A 25,740-nucleotide genomic window follows, 5' to 3' on the forward strand; every position below is an offset into this window, starting at 1 on the left:
AGCGCGGCCCAAGGGTTGCACAGAGCTTACTGAAGCCTGGAGAGCCTGTATTCGCCCCATAGGACACCCACACATTTCCCCTTCATTTTTGGAGGGGGAAAAGTGCGTCCTATAGGGCGGAAAATACGGTAGGTCTTTCAAGACAGGTGTTATGTCTTACAAGAAAGGAGATTCCTTCTAAACATAAGGAAGAGCTTTCTGACAGCAAGAGCTGTTTGACAGTGGAACGCTCTCCCTTGGGAGGTTGTAGACTCTCCTTCCTCATAAGTTTTTAAGCCGAGGCTGGGTGGCCATCTGTCAGGGATGCTTTCGCTGAAATTCCTGAAATGCAAGGGGGTCCCTTCGAACTCAACGATTCTATTATACTAAGTCAGCGCTGCAGCAAAATGTTGCAGTACAGAGCTTTTGTTAAGCCATGCTCCTCTCCCCGTCTCCCAGGTTTTCATCCTCTCCTGACACTCAGAATCCTGAGCCCAGCACACATGTTCAGTCCCCCATTAAGTCATTTTGGAATTTCACCCGCATTGGGGTTTATGTTCCGTTTGGAAAAATATTGGGAGTTTTCCCCAAGCCTCTTGGCGCCAGACTTGTGCATGGAAGGTGGCATTTGGGCAAGGGAAGGATAATCTTTGGCAATCACTCGTAGCCGAGTAAGATTGTCTTCCATAAACACGGTATTAACAGTGGGTCCATAAGTGACTGTGGAGGCCAGTTCTGGATCCACATGTCTTTCCACAGTGGGGACATAGGTTTCCAGGCGGGAGTTGATCACGGTGTGGATTTGCCAAGTGTGCCCTCCTCTTAGCACGTTTCTCCCTTGCGTCCTGAGTTCGAGTATCTTCAAAACGCATGACACCTTCGCTAAAAGCTGTTCTCCAATTGGAGCGCTGGCAGGCCAGTGTTTCCCAGTTGTCGGTGTTTATACTACAATTTGTAAGATTTGCCTTGAGAGAGTCTTTGAACCTCTTTTGTTGACCACCAGCATTACGCTGGATAATAACACAGTGAAGGAGGATATAAGCAGAGGTAGCAACTGTTGTTCTGCCAAGGGACAATTTTCAGTTTTTCCCATAACTACCTCAGATTAGAATTCCGAGTCCTGAGCTACATTAACTTGATGGGGTTAGTCTCAGATAAGTGTACAGTGGTACCTCAGGTTACATACGCTTCAGGTTACAGACTCCGCTAACCCAGAAATAGTACCTCAGGTTAAGAACTTTGCTTCAGGATGAGAACAGAAATCGGGCTCCGGCGGCACGGCGTCAGCAGGAGGCCCTATTCGCTAAAGTGGTACCTCAGGTTAAGAACAGTTTCAGGTTAAGAACGGACCTCCGGAACGAATTAAGTACTTAACCCGAGGTACCACTGTGTGTGTGTGTGTGTGTGTGTGTGTGTGTGTGTGTGTGTGTGTGTAAAAAACGCACACAAGAAGATGGGTTACAATGATAAAATAAATAAATCGACCATAAAAAAGAAGTTGTTAAAACACATTAAAAACAATTCCATATATAAAACCAGTGCTTTTTTCCTAAAAGAAATTGTTTAGAGGTACTCTCATTTTCCTACTCATATTGAAATACTGCCCCTCAATGAGGCTAAACTTGGATTCACAAAATGTTTAGGGGTATTTGTACCCCTGCGTCCCCCCAGAAAAAAGCACTGTATAAAACAATGTGTGCTTCCTCCAGCAGTTTCCTTCAGAGACTACGCAAACACTTAAAAACAAATTCCATGTATAAAAGCAGATTTTAATATGTGGTCCTCCCTGCTACCATTTTATTGTTACAATAACCCTGCAAGGTTGGTTAGGCTGAACATTACTAAGTCAGCACCTGGAGCCTTGAGGACCAGAAATTTGAATTACAAAGGAAGTCTGGCGCCAGGGGTGAATTACGCAGCCAGGATCAAATGATCCACTGTGAACATGTAGATGTCCTGGAAATATTGTTCACACTCAACGGCTGCTTTCCTCGGCAGAAGCACCTCCACCCATAGTCACTGGATTAGCTTTAATTATTCTGATAGCTGCTAATAAATCACTGTTGTCATCCTCACTTTCATAGCCGCAGTGAATTCTGTCTGCTTAAAGACCCATAAGAGGAAAGGGTTTGTGCTGTGTGGGGAATGAGCACCCTCTGGTGGCAACAGTGTTTTATACCTTTATTCCACACCAAAATAAAGATGGTCATTCCTGGACCAATAATGCAATTGCACAGGGATTTTTTTCCAGTAGGAAATTATATTCGGACACCCAGATCTAGCAAGAAAGCTGTGGCTCTTCAGATTGTGCCAGCATGCAATGCAATGCTTTTCCGGTTCACCTTGAACGAGTACACCGCAGTCAAAAAGCATAGCTGTCAACTTTTCCCTTTTTTAAAGGGAAATTCCCTTATTCCGAATAGGATTCCTCGCAAGAAAAGGGAAAAGTTGACAGCTATGTCAAAAAGGAGAATGTTGGACTCAAGACTTGGAATAGTTAAATTTGTTGCTTGTTGGTGAGGAAAGCGACTGACCAAACCAAAAAGTGACTAACAACTAGCGTGATCCTGTGTTGACCCAGAAGCTTTGGGGGAAAAGCAAAGTCCACAGCAGGGATAATTAAAAACGAGATCGTGAGGTCGCGCCACCGTTTATGATCGTCGGGCACCTTCCTAGAAGGCGCTTTGGCAATCGTAAAGGTTGTATCAAAGCACCTCTGGGAAGCTGGACCTGTAGCCGTGGGAAGCAGAGGACAGTGGCATAGCGTGGATTGCCAGTGCCCGGGGCGGGAAAACTGCCGACACTGCCGGAGTGTCCCTCCTGGAGCCCTCGTACCTACGGGATCACCTCTCCCGGTATGCCCCACGGAGAGCCTCAAGGTCCATAAATAGCAACACCCTAGTGGTCCTGGGCCCTAAGGAAGTTAGATTAGCTTCAACCAGAGCCAGGGCCTTTTCGACACTGGCTCTGGCCTGATGGAACGCTCTGCCTCATGAGACCAGGGCCCTGAAGGATCTGATTTCTTTCCGCAGGGCCTGTAAGACAGAGTTGTTCCGTCTGGCCTTCAGCTTGGAGCCAATTTTATTCCCTTCCCCTCTTTCCTTTTCCTTTCTCCTCCTATGATGAGGCTGCATTTTAATATTTTAATGTTTCAATATTTTAATTGTTGTATTTTAATCTTGTTTTTAAGTTGTATTCATTCAACTTGTTTTTATTATTGCTTGTTAGCCGCCCTGAGCCCGGCCTTGGCTGGGGAGGGTGAGGTATAAATAAAAATTATTATTATTATTATTATTATTATTATTATTATTATTATTATTAAATGGGACCCAGGGGAGCCCAGTCAGCTGCCATGTCCCTTGGTAGGCAAATGCCCCTGACGCCTGCGGAGAAGAGCACTGGGCCATGCTAGGTTCACCCTTGCTCACTTTCCTCCATCTGCACTTGCTCACACTAACTAGGGAGACGTCTTCAATAGGATGCACAACAAGGCTGCTGAGGGACCTGGCATGGGGGGGGGGGTGTCCCAAGGACCAGCTGGTGGTTTGTGCAGAGGAGACAGTCCTCTCCCCCTCTTTAGGAAAAGAGAGTGGCACATTCCACCTGGCTTGACTTCTCCACCCTAAACTAGCCAGTGGCCTGCAGATAGACACAGCTGTCTCACCGCCAGCATTAATGCAAGATTCAGCTGATGTCAGATTCGGAATACGGAAGGAGGCTGCCATCTTGTTTGTTGCCTCAGGCGGCAGAATGCCTTGAGCCAGCCCTGCTATCCCGGCAGAAGCTTTTTGAACCTGTTGCATTGATTGAAAGAGCTAGGGGCGCTGTCTTCTGTCCTGAACAGTCACAGAGCAGCCCGCATTCCCCCGGGCACTTGGCCACCCCTGCTCTAGGGCAACAGAGTTCCATTGCTTCTGGCAAGCAGCACTCCTTGTTAGGAAACATTCTTCCAACCAAGTGTGGAAGAGCAGTTCATGTTGCACTGCTCAGCAAACTGGAGCTGCTTCCATAGCAAAGACTCCTCAATGGATTGCACCCAGTTGCAGAACCAGACCCTTCAAGGGTTCCTATTTTCCAGGGACGGTCCCAGATTTACAGAAGCCATCCTGGTTTCTGATTTGATCCCTGAATGTCCTGATCTTCCTTAGGACGTCCCTATTTTCACTGGAGAAATGTTGGAGGGTATGGAGTTATATGACCACCAAGCCCAGGAGATAAGTAACTATACAACCATTAGAATACATATGTAGTTTTTTTAATGTTTAATGTTTTATTATGTTTTTTATATACAGTGGTACCTCTACTTATGAACTCAATCCGTTTAAGTAGAGCGCTACTACTGCACATGCACGAAGTGCGATAGAGTGCTTCTGCGCATGTGCAAAGCACGCTGATCACTTCTGCACATGTGGCGAACCCGGAAGTGAACACTTCCGGGTTTGCTGCGTTCGTAACTTGAAAAGCCGCAACGTAAAGCAAACATAACACAAGGTATGACTGTATGCTGAAAACTGCCCAGAGTGGCTGGAGCAACCCAATCTGATGTGTGGTTTATACATATTATTATTGTTGTTATGCCCATGGCTGCAAATTCATGCTTCATTCTGTATTGTTCCAGCTCTTGAGTGGCTGTTTTTATCTGCTCCTCTACTTTAACATTACACATTTTTATCGCTGGTTTTTAAATTGTGCTCTTATTGCTAACCAACACAAGTACCAAGCATTTGAACCAACTACAGGACTCATGTCCCGCTTATGGGCTTTCATAGACATCAGGTTGGCCACTGCGAGGACAGGAAGCCAGACCAGATAAGCCTTTGGTCTGATCCAGCACAGATCTTCATATGCTCCTCTGCTTCGTGACAGTGCAAGGTATTTTTTTTTACCTCTCGGACCAGTTCTTATAAGGATTTAAGAGAACCAGACATGTCAAAGCAGAGGAACCAAGATTGAGAAACTGGTTTGTCCAATGACACCCAATTTGTGGACCTGGGGTGGGATCTGAATTCAGGTCTCCAAGTGACTTCAAGATCATACTGGATCTTAGCAGCTAGCATTGTCCTAGGAATTCATGCAGGATGAGGGCGTTTAGACAGACACTTGAGTGAAATCTGTCATGGTAATGTGTCAATGTGCTAAGTTAAGAAACAAAAAGACCAACTGATGAAGTCACAACAGAAGAATCTAGTGGGGTTTTTTACAAACAAACAAACAAACAAACAAACAAACAGGTTTTTGGAATGATGCAATCAATTATTATGTTGATTACACAAATGACTGGAGTAACAAGGGAGAGGAGAGACTTTGCATTCCTTGGCTTGGGGGTCACATAACTCCATACCCTCTAACATTTGGATGTCCTAAAGAAGAGCAGGACATTCAGGGATCAAATCAGAAACCAGAACGGCTTCTGTAAATCTCCTTCGAAGACATACACACACATACAAATTGAACAATGACTGTTCATTTATAGTCAAAGGCAATAGGGCAGTAAAACTGCTCATATGAACTGAGAGAGGTGCTGCTATGCAAGACATTTTCATAAAACAATTGGCTCCCCAAATATCGGGCTGGACTCTCAACAAAACTTTTAAAATAGATCTTATTGCCAATTCCTTATGCCCTGACAGGAGAACAGTTGGGAGGTCTTGCACTGCCGCAAGGCCCCTGTACACAGATTAGGACGCTGTCACAGATTTGCTTCTGTAAAAGGGTTTTGTACAGAGAGAAGGATAGACATTTGTGCAACACTCAAGTTAGCTGGACTTCTGCCTTTCTTCTTCGTCATCATCGCTGTCATCGTCTTTCACCTTCTCTTCCGCTTTCTCTTTCACCTTCTCTTCTGCTTTCTCTTTCACAGTTCTTTTGGGGAGAAAGCGCTCGACTTTTAAATCCAAGCTTTCGCTTGTTGAACTGCAAATGCTCAAGTGTGTCACAAACGGGCCTAGAAAAAAAGAAAAGGGGGAGGAAAAACCCAGCTTATCACTTTGGTGCTCTTGCTGACAAGCCAAACAGCATGCGCTGCGAGATCTGGAACACCGATCACACTGTCCTCAAGTTATTAAAAGTGTTGTAGAAAATAGTACAGGGCCAGGCCTAGCCAAAAGTAAAGCACTTTTAAGGCTCTTAAATTTCAATGTGAGAGATTTAGGAATGTACTAAACTTGCCTATGGAAAATGGACATCATGTATCTGCTCTCAGCTTGGGCTGAGAAACTTAGCTTTGACCTAAATGCTGTAATGAAATGTGTAAAAATAAAAGTTTGCTGCCGTCAACCGAATTGATATCTGATAGATTGAGCTCTTTCACCTCCAAATCTGGCGACAAGAGAAGACCCTGCTTTCATGCTGGGATTGTGAATGTGGCAATCTGCATTACTTTTGTAAACACGGTTATTTACAGTATCTAGTGGCATTGATTGTTGAGCTGGTGTTGTGGAGCAGCTTAAGAGTGTGAGCTGGAAAGCCCCACAATTTCAAAGCTTAGCTCAAGAGAAAAAGGGAAGCAGCAACAGGAGACACAATTTCTATGGGGCACTGAAAATGGATTTAAAACACACTTGTGTTGGGGCACAGTGTTCTGCAGTCTGAAAAGGAGAGTAGTTGCTCAAATTATCCATCTGAAACAGGGGTAGTTAACCTGTGAGGCAGGGCGAACATGAGAACCAAATCAGGCCCACAAAAGCCTTTCGAAGGGGCCTGCCAGCCCACAACTTCCTTCCCATAGCAGGTTGGGAGGAAAGCCTCTTCCACACTCCCCATGCAAATTAATGGAGAGATTGTGCTTACCATTAACTTGCATGGGGAGGTGCACCCACAATAATGGTAGGGCTGGGATTATACCCACCCACCCCCCAAAAGGCCCTGTTACACCAAGGATCTTTGACTGATGGGAGTGGATAGGCTTCTCCCCCCACACCAGCTATTTTCAGGGCTGCAACCTCTTGCATCTCTCTATTCCTCCCACCTTCCGCCCCCACCAAGTTAATGGCATGCAGCTCTTGAAGTCTGGCGCACCTTGAATGTAGCCCTCAGGATGAAAAAGGTCCAGCACCGTGGGCCTTCTGGCGGTTCCCTCACTGAGAGAAGCCAAATTACAGGGAACCAGGCCTTCTCGGTAGTGGCACCCGCCCTGTGGAACGCCCTCCCACCAGATGTCAAAGAGAACAAGAACTACCAGACCTATTGCAGTCGTTAAGAGTCGTCAACAGGCTCATCACAACTATCTGCCAATCACCCATTCCCACCACCCTTCTGAGTAATACCCCTCCCCACCTTCTCACTATATAGAAGGATCTGACAACTTCTGTTTCAGTGTATCTGAAGAAGTGTGCATGCACACGAAAGCTCATACCAAGAACTAACTTAGTTGGTCTTTAAGGTGCTACTGGAAGGAAAAAAAATTTTTGTTTTGACTATGGCAGACCAACACGGCTACCTATCTGTTACCAGACTTTTAGATGACATCTGAAGGCAGCCCTATTTAGGGAAGCGTTACTTTATTTTAATATTGTGTTGGAAGCCGCCCAGAGTGGCTGGGGAAACCCAGCCAGATAGGCGGGGTATAAATAATAAATTTTATTATTATTATTATTATTATTACCCCTGAGCTGCAATATGAGGGGAGACATTCTCACCGGCCTTTCAACGTTATTGCTGCTGAATATTCTCTCTGTGTGAGAGAGAAAATCATTTGTTCCAGAAACAGAGAGGAAAAGAGGAAAAGTTCAAGAAGCAGCAGAAGGCCGAGACTGTTTTGTCTATGCAAGGACTTTTTCTGCGGGGACTGTTCTTTGGAAATGTGCAGCGTGACAGGAAGCGCTGATAACAACGGTTCTGTGTAACTTGTTGTGAGTCTTTTGCTTGCAGTGAGAGAAGCAGAGAGAGTGTGTCTTGGACTTTTGTTAGACTCTGACCACTTCAGGGGTGAATGTCTGTATATATTTGCTACCAATATGCTTTAATGCCTGTCAAGTAAACCTCTATACTTGACTGAATCTTTACGGTGTCCATGAGTGTTTATTCCCTACTGTGTGTACCTTTAACCCCAAAGATGCTTCCAAGGAAGGAGATTAATTGAGATGCAACTCTGCTAAGGACAGATCCTGGCACACACAGGCAGTGAAAGTGATGCCGGACCCAATCCTTCTAAATCATCCATCAGAGGTTGATGGATTGATCCAACAATTGCAAATATCCCTGAGATAATGTGCATGGAGTGCTCTGAGCACTCTTTAAAAGGTAAACGTACCCCCTGACCATTAGGTCCAGTCGTGGCCAACTCTGGGGTTCCGGCGCTCATCTCGCTTTATTGGCTGAGGGAGCCAGCGTACAGCTTCCGGGTCATGTGACCAGCATGACTAAGCCGCTTCTGGTGAACCAGAACAGCACACAGAAATGCCATTTACCTTCCCGCCAGAGCAGTACCTATTTATCTACTTGCACTGGTGTGCTTTCGAACTGCTAGGTTGGCAGGAGCAGGGACTGAGCAACGGGAGCTCACTCCGTTACGGGGATTCGAACCGCCGATCTTCTGATCGGCAAGTCCTAGGCTCTGTGGTTTAACCCACAGCGCCACCCGCGTCCCTCGAGCACTCTTTACTGCCATGTTAATGTTTATTATGTGACTTCTACTCAAGGAGGTGTAAAGCGTAACACAAGCAGAGAACAGAATGGCTGCCAGTCCCTGACTGGGTTATCTTTATTCTTGGTGTCTATCCTGTATTAGCTGGAGAAAGGCAAAGGAACAGCAGGCAGAAATCTCCAGGACAATGGAGTATAGAGGCCCCGTATAAATGTCACATCCAACCATGGCTTTTGTTACATGCCCGAGCCTGGAGCTTACACCCTCCTTCTCTCTGTGCAGGGCAGGAGGAGACATGACTGTTCATATTTTAGAATAAACTGTCTGTTGTCGTGTCTGAACTCGGCAAAAATAGTGGTTTGTTCAAACCACAGTTTCTTAACAGGCCAGGATACCAAACCATCCTCCCTTGATGCACGATGGTTTGAACAAACCACAGTTTGCCAAGTTCAGACGAACAAAAAAATAATAATTGTGGTTTCTTCTAAGACGCGAACAGAAGCTTTAAATCTCTTTCCTTTGCATGCAAGCGGGAAGGGGAGGCCAGGCTCTAGCAGATTCCTGGACAGATCAATGCCTCCTGGTTGGTTGCTCCCTCTGAACTGGATCAAAGGCTACGCTGGTTGAAATTTCTAGAGATGCTATTGGGTCCCAGGACCACACAACTTTCTCACACGAGGCCAATGAGAAGATATTTGCTAAGGCAGCCAAGTGGAGGTTGCAGCTTTAGTCATTACAGGCAGTGTTGAGGGTGCAAGGGCTGAATGACAACCGTCCAATTAGCATTTATACAGTGTTTCTCGTTTCATCCAGTACAGTGACTTTAAAGTCCCATATTGCAGGTGTGTGCGAGGGCATCCCCTCTAAATTCACAGCCAAGCTGAGGTTGGGACTGGGGATTCCAGCCTAAAGTGTATGTCCTTAACTGCCAACACCATCTCTTTTTAAAAGGACTTCCCTAAGGCAAAACCAAACTGCTTAAATCATAGAAGAGTTGGAAGGGACTCTGAGGATCATTGCAGGAATATGCAGCTGTCCCATACAGGGACTGAATATATATCAGCACTTGCAAATTTAGGGACATACCCCACCTTAAACTTTTCAGATAATAATTCTTTAAAGAGAGAGAGAGAGAAATATCAAAATTTCCACTGGGACTTTTCAAAGCCATTCCATAGGAATCTGCAAAAAGATGGTGCCTGATGTTTCAAAAGCTGCCAGGATTAGGCTGGAGCCAGGAAAACGCCACACACCATTCCAAGAGGATGAGAAAATAGCTTCCAAAAGCTTCCCTCTGAAAGGAAAGAAGCAAGCTCACTACTGTTAATGATATCCTTTAAGTACATCCCTCTTGACACAGCGCTGCCTGTTAAGTGTTCCTTATTTCTGGGCTTGTCTGTGTGGGTTTTTAAAATAATAATAATAAAGTCATTTCCCCTCCTCGGTGGTAGAAAGGTGCTCCCTTTATTCATCTGTGTAATATAATTAGCTTTTAGTGTCAATTAAGGGACTAAAAGAGAAGAGCAGCTTACCGTAGCTCAAAGGTTTGTATTTACAAACGTCTTTAATAACCGCATCCAGATTGGCAACGATCTGATCATTAGGCATATCCAGCTGAAAGAAGTTAATGCAAAATTAATGAAGCAGAAAACATTAAACGCTCCCGGATTAATAAAAACTGCAGCGGCTGGGGTAAATATTTAATCAGAGTTCTGGGCTTTTGTTTTTTAATAAAAAAAGGGGGGGACATTTTCCTCTCTATTAAAGATGCAAAGTGCCATAAATGCCATTAGCGTCATTAGCTTAAAAATATTCTGCTGTGGGGAAAAAAAAGATATATTTGTACTCCAACTCAACCACTGTAAATATATAGGTGTATATACCCCCTGCTTAGGCTGCCTGCTATGGGATTGACTCTCAATATGTAAGTCCTCAGATAAAATCAAATCTGTAAGGTTTAATATGCAACAAGCAGCCTGGGAGCCTAGGGCAAACATCATCTCCTTGGGAGTAAAGGTGAGGACAGGAAGGCAAACTGGTCACACAGAAGCTGTGGTCTGAAGTAAATCAGTCTTAATTAAAATAAGGATTGAGAGAAAATTACATACTGCACAAAGATCATCCACGGATTGTAAAATTCTCATCTGCAAGCAAAACTGTTTGTGAACATTCCATAGCATCTCATCAACAAAGGGCTGAGGGCTGACTTTGAGCATCAGAGATGGCGAAACCACCAGCCCTCCAGGTTTTGATGAACTACATCTCCCATCAGCCCCAGCAAGCATGTAGCCAATGGCCTGGGATGACTAGGGTTGTAGTTCCGCAACTTCTGGAGGGCCAAAGTTCCCCCACACCTATCCTACACAAATATTGGGGCAGTATTGTTCAGGAAGAGGTTGAGACTGGCAGTCTGAATTGGCCCTGGGAGACTTTGCAGGGCGGTTTGCAACATGGAAAACACAAAAACCCACAACACACTTAGCAAACGCAAGCAATACCTCTCTCCCAGACACTTGAAAAGGTTGTAAGGCTGATTTAGTACAGAAGACTTTCCCAATGTAGAGCAGGGCTTCCCAAATTTGGGTATCCACAGCTGTTTTTTGGACTACAACTCCCATCATCCCTAGCTAGCAGGACCAGTGGTCAGGGATGATGGGAACTGTAGTCCAAAAACAGCTGGAGACCCAAGTTTGGGAAACACTGATGTAGAGGAAGAGTGAGGGGAGACCAAGAGCGTAAGAAGAGCTCTGCTGGATTGGGAAAAGGCCTACCTAGTCCAGCATCCCATTCACACAGTGGCCAATTTGATGCCTATGGGAAACCCGAAAGCAGGACCCTTTTCCCACTGGTGATTCACAGCAACTGGTATTCAAAGTCTCTGACAGTGGAGTGCCTTTAGGGAATAAATGGGAGGTTCTTCATCCTAGCCCAGCCACTAAATAAATATTTCTTCAGAAAAAATGTGCTTTCTGGTAGGCACATAGGAGAGTTCCCCTGTGCCCTAGGCCACTGAGAAGCAGCAAATAGGGAGAACAGCTCTCTTTCTTCCCTCGCTTCAGACTCACATAAAGGTAAAGGTACCCCTGCCCGTACGGGCCAGTCGTGTCCGGCTCTAGGGTTGTGCGCCCATCTCACTTAAGAGGCCGGGGGCCAGCGCTGTCCGGAGACACTTCCGAGTCACGTGGCCAGCGTGACGAAGCTGCTCTGGCAAGCCGGCACCAGCGCAGCACTCGGAAACGCCGTTTACCTTCCCGCTAGAAAGCGGTACCTATTTATCTACTTGCACTTTTTAGGGTGCTTTCGAACAGCTAGGTGGGCAGGAGCTGGGACCGCAGACGGGAGCTCACCCCGCCGCGGGGATTTGAACTGCCGACCATGCAATCGGCAAGCCCTAGGCGCTGAGGATTTACCCACAGCACCACCCGCGTCCCTCACATACGTGGCTACAATGACAATCTCATCTTGGAAACTCTGAAGACTTTCCCGTATCGTTCCAACTACAGTGGAACCTCGTGTTACGGACGGGATCTGTTCTGGAGGCCCGTCCGCAACATGGAACTGACGCAGGCCGAAGCGCTGTGTCTGCGTATGCGCACATCACGATTTAGCACTTCTGCGCACGCATGCGGCATGATTTAGCGCTTCTGCGCATGTGCGAGCAGCAAAACCTGGAAGTAACCGTTTCCGGTACTTCCGGGTTGCCGTGGGACGCAACACGAAAACACATAACCTGAAGCGGATGCAACGTGAGGTATGACTGTATATTTCAGGCATTCGCCACATCCACAGGTGGCCAAGCAGATCTGAACAAAAAATAGTTTTTAATATACAGAACGTATTTTAGAAACGCAAGCAGCTGACTCTGTCTTCCTGTGAGTGGAAGTGCCTCTTCTAAGCTGACGGGCCACAAAGCACCGCTACACTGTCAAATGAAGTATGTATCTTGCTCCAGAATGGCTTTTTATTCATGTGTAGCTTTATTAAATTAAAAGGCATATGATTAAAGTCACTAAGATTTCTTTAACTAGCTGACAATCCGATTTTTAAAACACATTGTTTTCTGCCAGGTGTTACAACTAGGCAGTTACTGAATGTCACCTCGACACTGCATTCCAATGCCATTTTGTACAGTATGTTTTACAGAGGCAAATCCACTCAGATAACTGAGTCACCACCCCCCCGCTGCCCAGGGGACTATCCCATAATCTGAGAAATACTGACCTATTCAGTATACAGTTTGCTACCCACCCTGGGCTTTTAGGATAGGGCAGGCTATTAATGTATATTATTAAGGGGCTGCTCCTTGCCAACGTGATGTAAACCTTGCTTTCTGGTGTATTCAGAAAGGAAACCTCTTACGTTAGCAGAGGGTAATGATTTGCAGACTTTTCCCCCTAACTGACTGTCCTGTGGGATGACCCATTTCGAAGTGTTCCTGAAATGCAACGGAGCAACGAAGAACGAAAGCTGTGTACCTGTGCGTACTTTCGGTAAATGATTAACAACGGCTCGGACTCGGCCGGACAGGCTGCCAAAATCCCTTGTGAAACTTACCATTCCGATGGGAGTGTGGATGAGGTTACCGTTCTCTACTTCGTACTCGTGGCAAACTTTAAAGAAGTCGAGCATCTGGAGAATGTCATAACTGAGAGAACCTAGTTCAAAGTGGGGAAAGAGGTGGAGGGAGGTGTCAAGACAAATGCTGCAGGACAGAGCTGTGTGTCAACAGGTGTTCTTTGGTGAGGCCGAGAAGCGCGTCACACGCCACAGTGGGGACCTGTGTGCAGAGTATCATTGGTAAAGGTAAAGGGAGCCCTGACCATTAGGTCCAGTCGTGACCGACTCTGGGGTTGCGGCGCTCATCTCGCTTTATTGGCCAAGGGAGCCGGCGTACAGCTTTTGGGGCATGTGGCCAGCATGACTAAGCTGCTTCTGGCGAAACCAGAGCAGCGCACGGAAATGCCGTTTACCTTCCCGCCGGAGTGGTACCTATTTATCTACTTGCACTCTGACGTGCTTTCGAACTGCTAGGTTGGCAGGAGCAGGGACCGAGCAACGGGAGCTCACCGTCGCAGGGATTCGAACCGCCGACCTTCTGATCGGCAAGCCCTAGGCTCTGTGGTTTAACCCACAGCGCCACCCATGTCCCTTAGAGTATCGTTCCCTGGTGCTAAAAGAATGTGAGGAATCCTGTCTGCATGGCAAAGCCTTGCTATGGCCAACATTTGCAAGTTGAGCAGGTTCCCAATCTAGGTAGTAGGGGGAGGAACTGGCAGCCCAACAGCTGACTTCCACGTCTTCTCGCCTGATCTCTAGAGGACAAGGGCTCCACTGAGGAAGGGGGGTATCCTGCCCCCTTGATCCCTTTTACAACCACTCCTTGCTCTGCAGGATTCTCTCAGCACCCTTACGCTGCAGCAGCTAATCACCATTAAGGCTTAGGGTTGCATTCAACTAAATCACAGAGAAACTTCCACACAAGTGCAGTGGAAATTCCCCGTTCCCGCCACGTCCCCTGTGTTAAGCCTTTTGCAGGAAGAGTCCCGTGACTCCTCAAAGGCTTAACAAATGGAGGCCGAGACCTTTAGGCCTTCCAGATCTTGCTGAACTACAACTCCCATGGGTAATAACAATAATAATAATTTATTATTTATACCCCGCCCATCTGGCTGAGTTTCCCCAGCCACTCTGGGCGGCTCCCAATCAGTGTTAAAAACAGTACAGCGTTACATATTAAAAACTTCCCTGAACAGGGCTGCCTTAAGATGTCTTCTGAATGTCAAGTAATTATTTATCTCTTTGACATCTGATGGGAGGGCGTTCCACAGGGCGGGCGCCACTACCGAGAAGGCCCTCTGTCTGGTTCCCTGTAGCCTCACTTCTCGCAATGAGGGAACCGCAAGAAGGCCCTCGGCGCTGGATCTCAGTGTCCGGGCTGAACGATGGGGGTGGAGACGCTCCTTCAGGTATACAGGACCGAGGCCGTTTAGGGCTTTAAAGGTCAGCACCAACACTTTGAATCGTGCTCGGAAACGTACTGGGAGCCAATGCAGATCTCTCAGAACCGGTGTTATGTGGTCCCGGCGGCCACTCCCAGTCACCAGTCTAGCTGCCGCATTCTGGATTAATTGCAGTTTCCGGGTCACCTTCAAAGGTAGCCCCACGTAGAGCGCGTTGCAGTAGTCCAAGCGTGAGATAACTAGAGCATGCACCACTCTAGCGAGACAGTTCGTGGGCAGGTAGGGTCTTAGCCTGCGTACCAGGTGGAGCTGGTAGACAGCTGCCCTGGACACAGAGTTAACCTGCGCCTCCATGGACAGCTGTGAGTCCAAAATGACTCCCAGGCTGCGCACCTGGTCCTTCAGGGGCACAGTTACCCCATTCAAGACCAGGGAATCCCCCACACCAACCCGCTGCCTGTCCCCCAAAAACAGTACTTCTGTCTTGTCAGGATTCAACCTCAATCTGTTAGCCGCCATCCATCCTCCAACCGCCTCCAGGAACTCACACAGGACCTTCACCGCCTTCACTGGTTCTGATTTAAAGGAGAGGTAGAGCTGGGTGTCATCTGCATACTGATGAACACCCAGTCCAAACCCCCTGAGTGGGGGTAGGAGTGGTGGGAGTTGCAGTTCTGGAGGGCCACAGATTCCCTGCCCCTGGCCTGCCTCCTGTGCAACAACTGCATATCCAATTGTTGTCGCTGTTACAATTTGTGCAATGCCCTTTATCAAAATATCCCAGGGCAGTGTACAACTTTAAAAACACATTACAGAACATCAATGATAAAAACATGGTAAGAACATAATAAAAAGCATGCTGACAGACAGCCTAATAAATCGGCCTATCAATGTGGCTTGTGTGTCTGCAGCTGATTTCACGCCTGCTTTACGGGGTGTGTTGAATGTTGAAAATGCTTCCTACAGAAAAACCCCGGACATAATTACTGGAAAGGAAGGTTAAACTCAGGCAAGTGTCTACAGTGTTGTAGCATGCTCACTAAAATTTTGACCCTCACCATTTCTGGTCCTTGGGAACCTTTGCTTCAGCATCCCCCTTAAAGGAGTAATCTTGGATGACATCGTCGGCACGCCAACATAAAAATCTGCCTTGATTTCACCATCCAAAATCTGGCGGGGAAGAAGAAAAGATTATGATGATTTGTGCTTATGTCCCTTTTAGAAATTAAGCCTAGCAAAAGTAAATACAGTGGTACCTCGGGTTACATACACTTCAGGTTACAGACGCTTCAGGTTACAGATTCCGCTAACCCAGAAATATTACCTCGGGTTGAGAACTTTGCTTCAGGATGAGAACAGAAATCGTGCTCCGGCGGTGCGGCGGCAGCGGGAGGCCCTATTCGCTAAAGTGGTGCTTCAGGTTAAGAACAGTTTCAGGTTAAGAACGGACCTCCAGAATGAATTAAGTACTTAACCCGAGGTACCACTGTAATAAAAAAACCAACACCCAGTTTGCCTCCTTACTTCCTTGCTAGGCCTAAGAAGAGCAGGGCGGGGGGGAGAAGAGATGAACCTGTGGTCCTCCAGGGGATTTCAACTTCTACCAGCCCCAGCCAACATGGGCAATAGTCAGGGATGATGGGAGCTGTGGTCTAGCAACGTGGGATGGGCCACGAGCTTCTCATCCTTGCCCAAAGGTAACAAGGACGAAAACGTGGGAGCTGCATCCTCTTTAAAACAGGATAATGATAGCACCAGGCCATGCGCAACAGCCCTTTCCCATGCTAGTTCTGTTTAGCTGCTGTGACCTAGATAGACCTACATTTCCTTCCTTCTTTTTGCTGCTCCTATATCAATGTCCTTCATGAGATGGTCTCCCAGTAGGGATTCACTTACCCCTCCCATGAAAGCAATGATGCAAATATATCGCTTAAAGTTCAAAGCTTAGCATCAAGGCCAGAAGTCATAACATTCAGAAGCTGACGATAACTTTTTCAATGGCTACAAACGGCAGCAAAAACGTGTTTCTTATACATAAAGTAGTAAGGGTTTGGTCTACTTAATCAGACACACAACAACCCCGTGTTGGAGACAAATATTTAATGATTTGTCAAGATGGCAATCTAACATATAAGCTTCAATAATACTTAGACAATGCTAGTACAAAAAGAAGGGCATTTATTTTCATTTGAAAGCAGGAAGGCTGCTTTTCTTTGCTTCTGCATAAATGACCACAATGTTCATGATCATTTTGCAGCTGAGGCAAATATTTACTTTGTGCACTCTCAGTTCTAGGACACAAAAAAAAGTGAAGTGGAACAACCTCTATTTTCTGTCTCATAATGTGTAGCTTGTAGGGAATATTACAGTACATTCCCACTACAACCAGGGACAGCATTTGCTGAAATCCAAACACAGCAAGTTTCTCCATGTGCAAGTTGCAGCACAATTGGCTAAATAATTTTCAAGACATAACAATATCGTAGCATGTCAAGGTCCTACTCTGGCACGAGCCAAAGAGGCTAAAGCAATTTGTATATATAAATATTTTAAATTCTATTTTTTTGGTTCGCAGGAGGCATCCTCATTATGGAAAAACATCCAACCAAGAAATCAAAAAGCTGAATCGTTTGTTCTAATCTAAACTCTGAAACAGAAAGATGCAACTATTCAGCTGAGAACACATTTTAATAATAATAATCTAATTATTTATACTCTGCCCATCGACCTGGGGTTTCCCCAGCCACTCTGGGTGGCTTCTAGAACATATAAAAACATGGTAAACAAACGTCAAGCATTAACAACTTCCTAATACAGGGCTTCTACAAGATGTTTTCTAAAGTTGTATAGTTATTTATCTGCTTGACATCTGCTGGGAGGGCGTTCCACAGGGTGGGTGCCATTGCTGAGTTTGTCCTCTGCCTGGTTCCCTTTAACTTCACTCCACAGAATGTGGGAACTACCAAAAGGCCCTTGGAAGTGGACCTCGGTGTCTGGGCAAATCTTGGGTAACCCGTCCTGACATACATGCATCAATTTGAGCCAATAATTAGAAAATTACAAATATATCTTCATTTCACTTGGCAGAATCCCTTAAAAGAAACATACACACAAAACCCAGAAGAGGTATATTTTAAGGGAATTTATAACAGACTTTAAAATTCTGCTCTGCAACAACTTCAGGAGACCCCTGATGCCACTATATCTCTGCACTTATAAGGAATCTGGAAATATACTTTAGATTCCAACCTTCTGAAGTTGTGGGACCCTGTTTGCCTTCCTAGTAACTCCAGAATTTCAGCAGTCTTGAGTGGCACCACAAACAATGGCAAGGGTAGCTATACTGGGGGGAAATGTGATCCCCAAAAAAGGAGCAGGAAGTAACATAATACATGTATCTCAGTAGGTTCTGGCAGTGGACTCTTTTGGAGGGCTGCAACCAGGCTGCTTGTAATAATAATAATAATAATAATAATAATAATAATAATAATAATAATAATAATTTTACTTATACTCTGCCCATCTGAATGGGTTTCCCCAGTGCTAGTACTCTCCCGCAAGACAAGACACAAATGATCAAAAGTGAGAAAGATTAAAAGAACTTCTTCTTTAGGTCTTCTCACAGTACTTAATTAACGTCATCTGTTAATTACCGGCTTGATTAATTCAGTCCCTCCTGCAAATGTAGCTCCATTTTCTCTTGCTAGGGCAGCTTGCTCTGCATCCTGTAAGGCAACGAAAGTTCAGAATGTAGAAAATAGGAGCACTAGATATTTTCCCATACAGCTGGTTTTTCTTCAAGGCTTTCTTAGGCAGGCGAAGGTGCTGCTAGGTAGGAAATGCAGACCCCCTCCCCTCTGGCCAAGTTATAGGTGTGTTTTGACTGGGTGACCCCAATGAATGCACCAGAAGTTGGATGGGCACAATGGGCACAGCCATGATCTCTTGAGGTATCAGCTAACCAGTTAGAAATCTTGAGAATGCATTAATGCTTTAAAAAGTGCCTTGGATGTCAAGACAAAGGCCAACTTAATCGAATATATTTTGCAGGAATTACAGCACCCAACAGAACCAGAATGATCTGCAGGCTATTTGACAGGTCCACCAGCAGGTTTTCCTTCTGCCCAGCCCCACTAAATAGGGCCGTTGTAAGGGGTTATGGATGGGACGCGGGTGGCGCTGTGGGTTAAACCACAGAGCCTAGGACTTGCTGATCAGAAGGTCAGCGGTTTGAATCCCCACAACAGGGTGAGCTCCCGTTGCTCGGTCCCTGCTCCTGCCAACCTAGCAGTTCAAAATCATGTCAAAGTGCAAGTAGATAAATAGGTACCGCTCCGGCGGGAAGGTTAACAGCGTTTCCATGCGCTGCTCTGGTTCGCCAGAAGCGGCTTAGTCATGCTAGCCACATGACCCGGAAGCTCTACGCAGGCTCCCTCAGCCAATAAAGCGAGATGAGCGTTGCAACCCCAGAGTCGGTCACGACTGGACCTAATGGTCAGAGGTCCCTTCACCTTTAAGGGGTTATGGATGTGAAGTACTTTGAACGTTCTCTGATATCACTTCACCCATTCCAAGATCAAGCTCTGGTTCAAGTGTTCTCAGGAACATCATAATCTAGAACACACTGTACCAAACGCACACCACGGAGAATAAAATATACATTTAGAAAACCTTCCAGATATATCCAAAAAGGGTGAGATATCTGCTAGATTCTTCAAGAGTGGCATCGAGGCCACTGCCTCAAAACACTTGCCTGACTAACCTATACATACAGGCTCAAGGAGGCATTGCAGCAACATGCTCTAACTCACCGCTGTGAATACTACGACCTTATGGATGTCATCTGTGAAAAGGTGAGGCAGACGAACCGTACCAACGAATGGTTCCAAAGGTTTCTGAAAGGTGCCAAAGCAAACAAGCAAAATTGAAAAGCCTCACATTATTGAATTCAGCAAAATAAATTTACTTAATTGACAAAGGCAAGTTGGTCAAAATTTAGATATGTGCTCTGTATTTCTTTTCACGTGCACAGAAACCACATTAAGATTTTTTAAAACTATTTAAAATATACACAAAATGCATGATAGTCAAGGTCCAAATAACTGTTCAACTAGCTTCTATGAGCCGAAGGAAGCCCCTGAAAATATCCCTATAATCTTCTTCAAAGATCATCACCACAAGCCAAACATTCTGCGGTGTGTTGCAGAAAATATCCTGGATGACTAGAGGCTTCCACCTCGTCTTTGCTTCTCCTTCTGTTAGCATTTTTGCATCGATAATTGCATTGACACAAATTTAGAGAAACGTCTCCCCAGTGGAATGAAGGCCCAGGGCAGAGAGGGGCAGAACTCGCAATTCAGTGCAAGCTTATAAAATACAAGTGAAGATATTTCAGCTAAACGTTTTGGGAGCCCTTCTTCGGGCATCATATCTGAATGAGCAACCTCTGAAAAATTGCGCTGAATGTTTTAAAAAACAAATTAACTTTCAAAGTCCCAGAAATAATTTCAGTTATAAAGGAAAGTGGCCAATCCTTGCAAACTATGGGCCTTTTCCAGCATACCTTCTTCTCCATTGCCATGTCCAGGGTCATATCGATGTAAACGTGCTGCTTGGGGGAAGTGAAGTCCAGTTGCTGAAACGTCTTCAGCATCTCTAAAGCCACTTCTGCCTCATAAACTGGCCTTTGATAGCACCACGTCAAATAAACATCGTCCTTTGGCTCACTTGGCAAGGGAAAGGTGTAAGGGTTCTTTTTTTTCTTGGGCTCTGATTCTGCGGCCTTCTTTTTGGCGTCCCTTCTGGGTTTTTTCTCTTTTCTTTAAGGAAATGGAAGTGATAAATAAAACAGCCCAGCTCAATACTCTTACTATAAAAACACATGTTTCTGATGGCTGGAAGTTGGAACTAAAAGAGGAGAGCTGCCTCAATCTGTGGCAAAACAGAGGAAAACATTTCAAGGTGCCACAGGAGGCTGCTTTGTTTTAGAAAACTGCCTACCAGGTTTTGAAATCACTGCTTTCCCTCCCCCTTGGATACTTTTTTTAAAAAAACATTCCCCAAGATAATAGGTACAGGTTCGTTTTACACCTGGAAATAAAACCAATTGTCTAGCACAGGGGTAGGCAACCTAAGGCCCAGGAGCCGGATGCGGCCCAATCGCCTTCTCAATCTGGCCCACGGATGGTCCGGGAATCAGTGTGTTTTAACATGAGTAGAATGTGTCCTTTTATTTAAAATGCATCTCTGGGTTATTTGTGGGGCATAGGAATTCGTTCCTTTTATTTTTTCAAAATATAGTCTGGCCCACCACATGGTCTGAGGGACGGTGGACCAGCCCACAGCTGAAAAAGGTTGCTGACCCCTGGTCTAGCACTAATCTTCAGTTAGCGGATTGGGACCCGCAAATGTGTCACATCATTCTCTTATTTTGTTGAGAAGAAAATCTATATCCTACCTTGCTCTGCAATGTAATAAGGACCCTAACTACAATACAAACAAAACAACAATTAAAAAAACAGATATGAAAACAATTTTTTTAAAAAAAGTATGGGGAGATCTTGGGGACCGAGCCCTGCCCCAGAAACAAGTTGCCTTTCTGAACTCACCTACCAGCGACATACTTGCTATTTATACTTTGATTTCAAGTGTCTTTTATTAGTAAGTTTAAAAGAAATAAAAGTTATTTACTTACTTTGCAGCATAGTGTCTATTGGAAATCAGCAAACTGGCAAAACTGGGAAGCACTGCAGAATGCTGACCAATTCTGGGGAAAATACGGCTAGGGCATTGAGCTGAAACTGTTTAAAGACGGGGGGCGGGGTTAGAGAAAAACCATGCTAATGAGAGCCAGGAATCAGAAAAGCTACAAATGAAGTTATGTGACAGAACTGGCATTAATAGGCCTTTGCATTTAGTGATTCCAAGGATATATGATTTCTTACCCTCCTTGCACCATAAGGTCCCACTGCAGGTTATAACAATATAATTACACAATTATAACAACAAATAAAACAGTTCCAAACAAAAGTACAGTATAGATTAAATGTGACACCAAAAGGCCTATGTAAGGTTCAAGACCGAGCACACTTGAGCTGCCTACATACTTCTCTCCACCACTAGTTTGGGAAGGAGCGCATACACCAGGGGTCTGCAACCTTTAAGACAAAAAGAGCCACTTGGACCCGTTTCCGAAGGGAAAAAAAACTGGGAGCCGCAAAACTCGCAAAAAATAACTTTTTTGTCACTTTTTTATTATTTCTTTGTTTGACCCCTCAGAATTACTCCTCCTCATAGAAATAAACATTAAATTAACAAGTTACCTTTTTTTGTGAGTGTGTTCTTCACTCCCCTTCAAAACAGTGACCAGCGTACATGCCCCCTTTCAATGCAGTGACCAGCGTACATGCCCCTTACAATGTAGCGGGCGGGCGGGAAGGTGACGTCGGGACGGTGCGTGACTAACGCACGCACAGCCACCATGCGACGTCACAGCCAGTACAGCGCCCGCCACAGTGGGGAGTGTCGGGGCGCACAATGCACCTCCTCCCCTTGCTAGTATCCGCCCCGGAGCCGCGGCAAAGGTGTAAAAGAGCCACATGCGGCTCCGGAGCCGCGGGTTGCAGACCCCTGGCATACACATTAGTCAGAATTTATATTTATACTGCATCTATCCGGTCATTTCTTACTATATGCTGCATTTTGATGAGCTTTGAAGTAAACTAAGAAAAAGAACAACTTAACTGCATTTTGGGACGCGGGTGGCGCTGTGGGTTAAACCACAGAGCCTAGGACTTGCCGATCAGAAGGTCGGCGGTTCGAATCCCCACAACGGGGTGAGCTCCCGTTGCTTGGTCCCAGCTTCTGCAAACCTCGCAGTTTGAAAGCACGTCAAAGTGCAAGTAGATAAATAGGTACTGCTCTGGTGGGAAGGTAAACGGCTTTTCTGTGCGCTGCTCTGGTTTACCAGAAGCAGCTTAGTCATGCTGGCCACATGACCCGGAAGCTGTACGCCGGCTCCCTCGGCCAATAAAGCAAGACGAGCACCGCAACTCCAGAGTCGGCCACGACTGGACCTAACGGTCAGGGGTCCCTTTACCTTTAACTGCATTTTAAGCTGGTAATATGTACACAGCCTTACTTGGAAGTAAAATTTGTTGAAATCAATGGTCTATGCTTCGAACTAGAGAGATTTCTGGTACAGTTCTCACTTATTTCTCTGGTCTTCACCGCTCCTGACTGCAGATGAGTGCTCACATATCTGAACGTTCATCCATTAAAACATGCCTCCACACAGAAAACAAAATGTCATGTTTGAGGCTAAGTTAGAACACATTCTTCCCTAGTCTTCTTTCTGAAAGGAACTTTTTGTGCAGAGGAGCATTCAGTCTGCTGCCAGAAATGATAAAGCCAAAAGGCTTATTATTTCACTGAGAGTTAGAATCTTTGGAGAGAATAACTGTTTTTACTCCAGTCATCAAAATCCATTTGGCTGCTTAGAGAGAATGAATTGGTCCATCAGTAAGCAAAAATGTGCTATGATATGGGATGTTTTCCAGGTTAAAGAAGTAACTCTAGCGCTAGGGAGCTCAACACAACTACCTGAGGGGTGGTTACACTGAGTACACCTGTTAGGAATATGGCATGTAAAATGTGGTATTTAACTCATGCACCATTCTAACTCATGTTTGTATTTTAATGAAACTTATCAGTCCAAGTTCCTGTGTGGGACCCTTCCAAGTTCAATGGGAGTTATGGGCCACCACACATAAAAATCATGATTGGTTCACCAACTTTAGTCCTTTTAGATAAGTGACTAAACACAGTGTGCAGCACTTAACACTACCACCCATATGGTATAATGCCGCCATAGGGTTCTCAAGAACAAACTACAGAACATTAATGGTACATTCCGTTAATTTAAGGAAGAAAAACCAAAATCTGGCTCTGGAAGAAGAAGAAAAATCCCAGCAAAACAAAGCATCTCATTATGTATTTTTATGTTGTGAACCACCTTGTGATCTCCGGTTGAGTGGCAGTATGCAAATTTAATAAATGAAATTAAATGAAAATTCCATTACTATATTGATCCTCACACACGTCTTTCCCTACAAGCCTTTCATAAACTTTTGCATGCTTTAAAGCAGGGTGGCAAACCTTTCTTTCGTTTCACTGTTTTCTCTTATTGTAAACTACTTTGAGGTTTGTTTGTTTGTCTATCAAGCGGTGTATAAATCTGATCAAGTAAAATAAATGTATTCAATTTTTAATGATTTTCAATTTTATACATTTCAATAATTTTAGTCATTTCAACATTTCAAAACTCGACTTCCTTCCCCCTCTTTCTGCAGTTCCTTAAATTTATGTTTTTTAATATTTTCTGTGTATCCCGATTAACTTAATTTGCTCATTTGTTCATCTGCTTTAAATATATACTCTTGATAAAACTACAGGTTGTTACAATAATCCTGCCAATGCTCTTATCTGTTTACAGCTTATTTGTAAATAAATGCAATCCAAGCCCTTATTGCTGGAAATATTTGCTTCTCTGCCGCCTTTTCTGGCAGCCCTGGCAGTGCAATCCTATTATATGCGTCTACTTAGAAATAAGTCCCATTTGAGTTCTCTGGGGTTTTGCTTACAAGTGGAGGAGCAGAAGACCCTGCTAACTACGGCGCCTTCTGTCTTAAAACCTAGCAAAAAGGAGACCGAGCACACACAAAAAACCCCAAACAAACCCAAAAACAAAGCACGTTTTCCAGGACCGGGGAAGCGGGGATGCCCCTCTCACCTAAAACCCGCATGCACCGACCTCAATGGGAGCCGGCTCTCGGGAAAAGAGACCCTCAGCCCTAAAATATTTCGAGGAGGGGCTGGGGGGGACACAGAAAGCAGCCGCCCCACTTCTCAGCTCTCACCTGTCCTCCAGCAGCATCTCAACACGGGCGCCGCCATCTTGCCGGCGGGAGGGAGGAATCCGAAATGTGCAACGGAAAACCGTCCCCGGTTGCCTCGCGAAGCCAGGCAAAGAAGGTTCCGCCCCTAAGGCGAAGGGATTAAAGTTCCTAGTCTTATTCAATACATTTATATCCCCACCTTTCTCCTCAAGTGGGGATTCAAGGTGGCTTACAAACATGTAAAGACACCAATTACAAAAGACAGAGAGATATAAAGGAGCTTAAAAGGTAAAGGGGCCCCTGACCATTAGGTCCAGTTGTGGCCGACTCTGGGGTTGCGGCGCTCATCTCGCTTTATTGGCCGAGGGAGCAAGCGTACAGCTTCCGGGTCATGTGGCCAGCATGACTAAGCCACTTCTGGCGAACCAGAGCAGTGCACGGAAACGCCGTTTTACCTTCCCGCCGGAGTGGTACCTATTTATCTACTTGCACTTTGACGTGCTTTCGAACTGCTAGGTTGGCAGGAGCAGGGACCAAGCAACGGGAGCTCACCCAGTCACGGGGATTCGAACCGCCGACCATATGATCAGCAAGTCCTAGGCTCTGTGGTTTAACCCACAGCGCCACCCAGCTTAGTTCAAAGCAATAACCAAAATGCGCCAGGGCACAGAGCAATAATAATGCACCAAATAATGCACCAAACAGTTGATGGCGAGGCCCTGTGTTCATTTATCTGCATCACTTGGGAAGACAGGCGGACTAATGCCAGTGTACTGGAAGAAGCAAAGATCACCAGTGTTGAAGCAATGATTCTTCAATATCAACTTGGTTGGACTGGTCATGTTGTGCAGATGCCTAATTATCGTCTTCCAATGCAACTACTCTATTCCAAACTTAAAAATGGAAAGCGTAATGATGGTGGTCAATCACAGAGGTTTAAAGACTCTCTCAAGGCAAATCTAAAAAAAATGTAGTATAAACACCGACAACTGGGATATATTGGCCTGCAAGCGCTCCAGTTGGAGAACGGCCTTTACCAAAGGTGTCATGGGCTTTGAAGACGCTCGAACTCAGGACGAAAGGGAGCAACGTGCTAAGAGGAAGGCACACTTGGCAAATCCACACCGCGATCAACTCCTGTCCGGAAACCAATGTCCCCACTGTGGAAGGACGTGTGGATCCAGAATTGGCCTCCACAGTCACTTACCAACTCATTGTTAAAACCATGTTTATGGAAGACGATCTTCCTCAGCTACAGGTGATCGCCAAAGAAGAAGAAGAAGAAGCACCATTAAAGCTGGTCTTGACTTTTCTGGAGAAG

General features: G+C 45.4%; 1 protein-coding gene across 2 annotated transcripts; it reads right to left on the reverse strand.

Moving 5' to 3' along the window:
- Window positions 1-5,427: 5,427 nt before the first annotated feature.
- On the reverse strand, window positions 5,428-24,565 carry MRPL1 (mitochondrial ribosomal protein L1). Of its 2 annotated transcripts, none has more exons than XM_053404361.1 (9): window positions 24,441-24,565; window positions 21,218-21,323; window positions 20,087-20,342; window positions 19,335-19,418; window positions 18,177-18,248; window positions 15,582-15,693; window positions 13,118-13,218; window positions 10,096-10,177; window positions 5,428-5,923 (listed from the first exon to the last, which is right to left on the reverse strand). In XM_053404361.1, exons 1-9 carry the CDS (start codon window positions 24,475-24,477, stop codon window positions 5,736-5,738), a joined length of 1,038 nt encoding a protein of 345 aa, XP_053260336.1. In that variant the 5' UTR covers window positions 24,478-24,565; the 3' UTR covers window positions 5,428-5,735. The 2 variants fall into 2 exon arrangements, with proteins under 2 accessions (XP_053260336.1, XP_053260337.1); XM_053404362.1 differs by lacking the exon at window positions 24,441-24,565 and adding an exon at window positions 24,314-24,434.
- Window positions 24,566-25,740: the final 1,175 nt, after the last annotated feature.

Source organism: Podarcis raffonei, chromosome 9 (assembly GCF_027172205.1).
Source record: "Podarcis raffonei isolate rPodRaf1 chromosome 9, rPodRaf1.pri, whole genome shotgun sequence".
Classification (NCBI taxonomy): domain Eukaryota; kingdom Metazoa; phylum Chordata; class Lepidosauria; order Squamata; family Lacertidae; genus Podarcis; species Podarcis raffonei.

Coding starts and splice junctions, on each gene's coding strand:
- MRPL1 (XM_053404361.1), bottom strand. CDS start 24,477: ATGGCGGCGCCCGTGTTGAGATGCTGCTGGAGGACAG. Junction 13,219..15,581: donor GTTCCCAAGGACCAGAAATG/GTGAGGGTCAAA, acceptor ACTTTGAACTAG/GTTCTCTCAGTTATGACATT. Junction 10,178..13,117: donor TCCACACTCCCATCGGAATG/GTAAGTTTCACA, acceptor AACTTCTTTCAG/CTGGATATGCCTAATGATCA.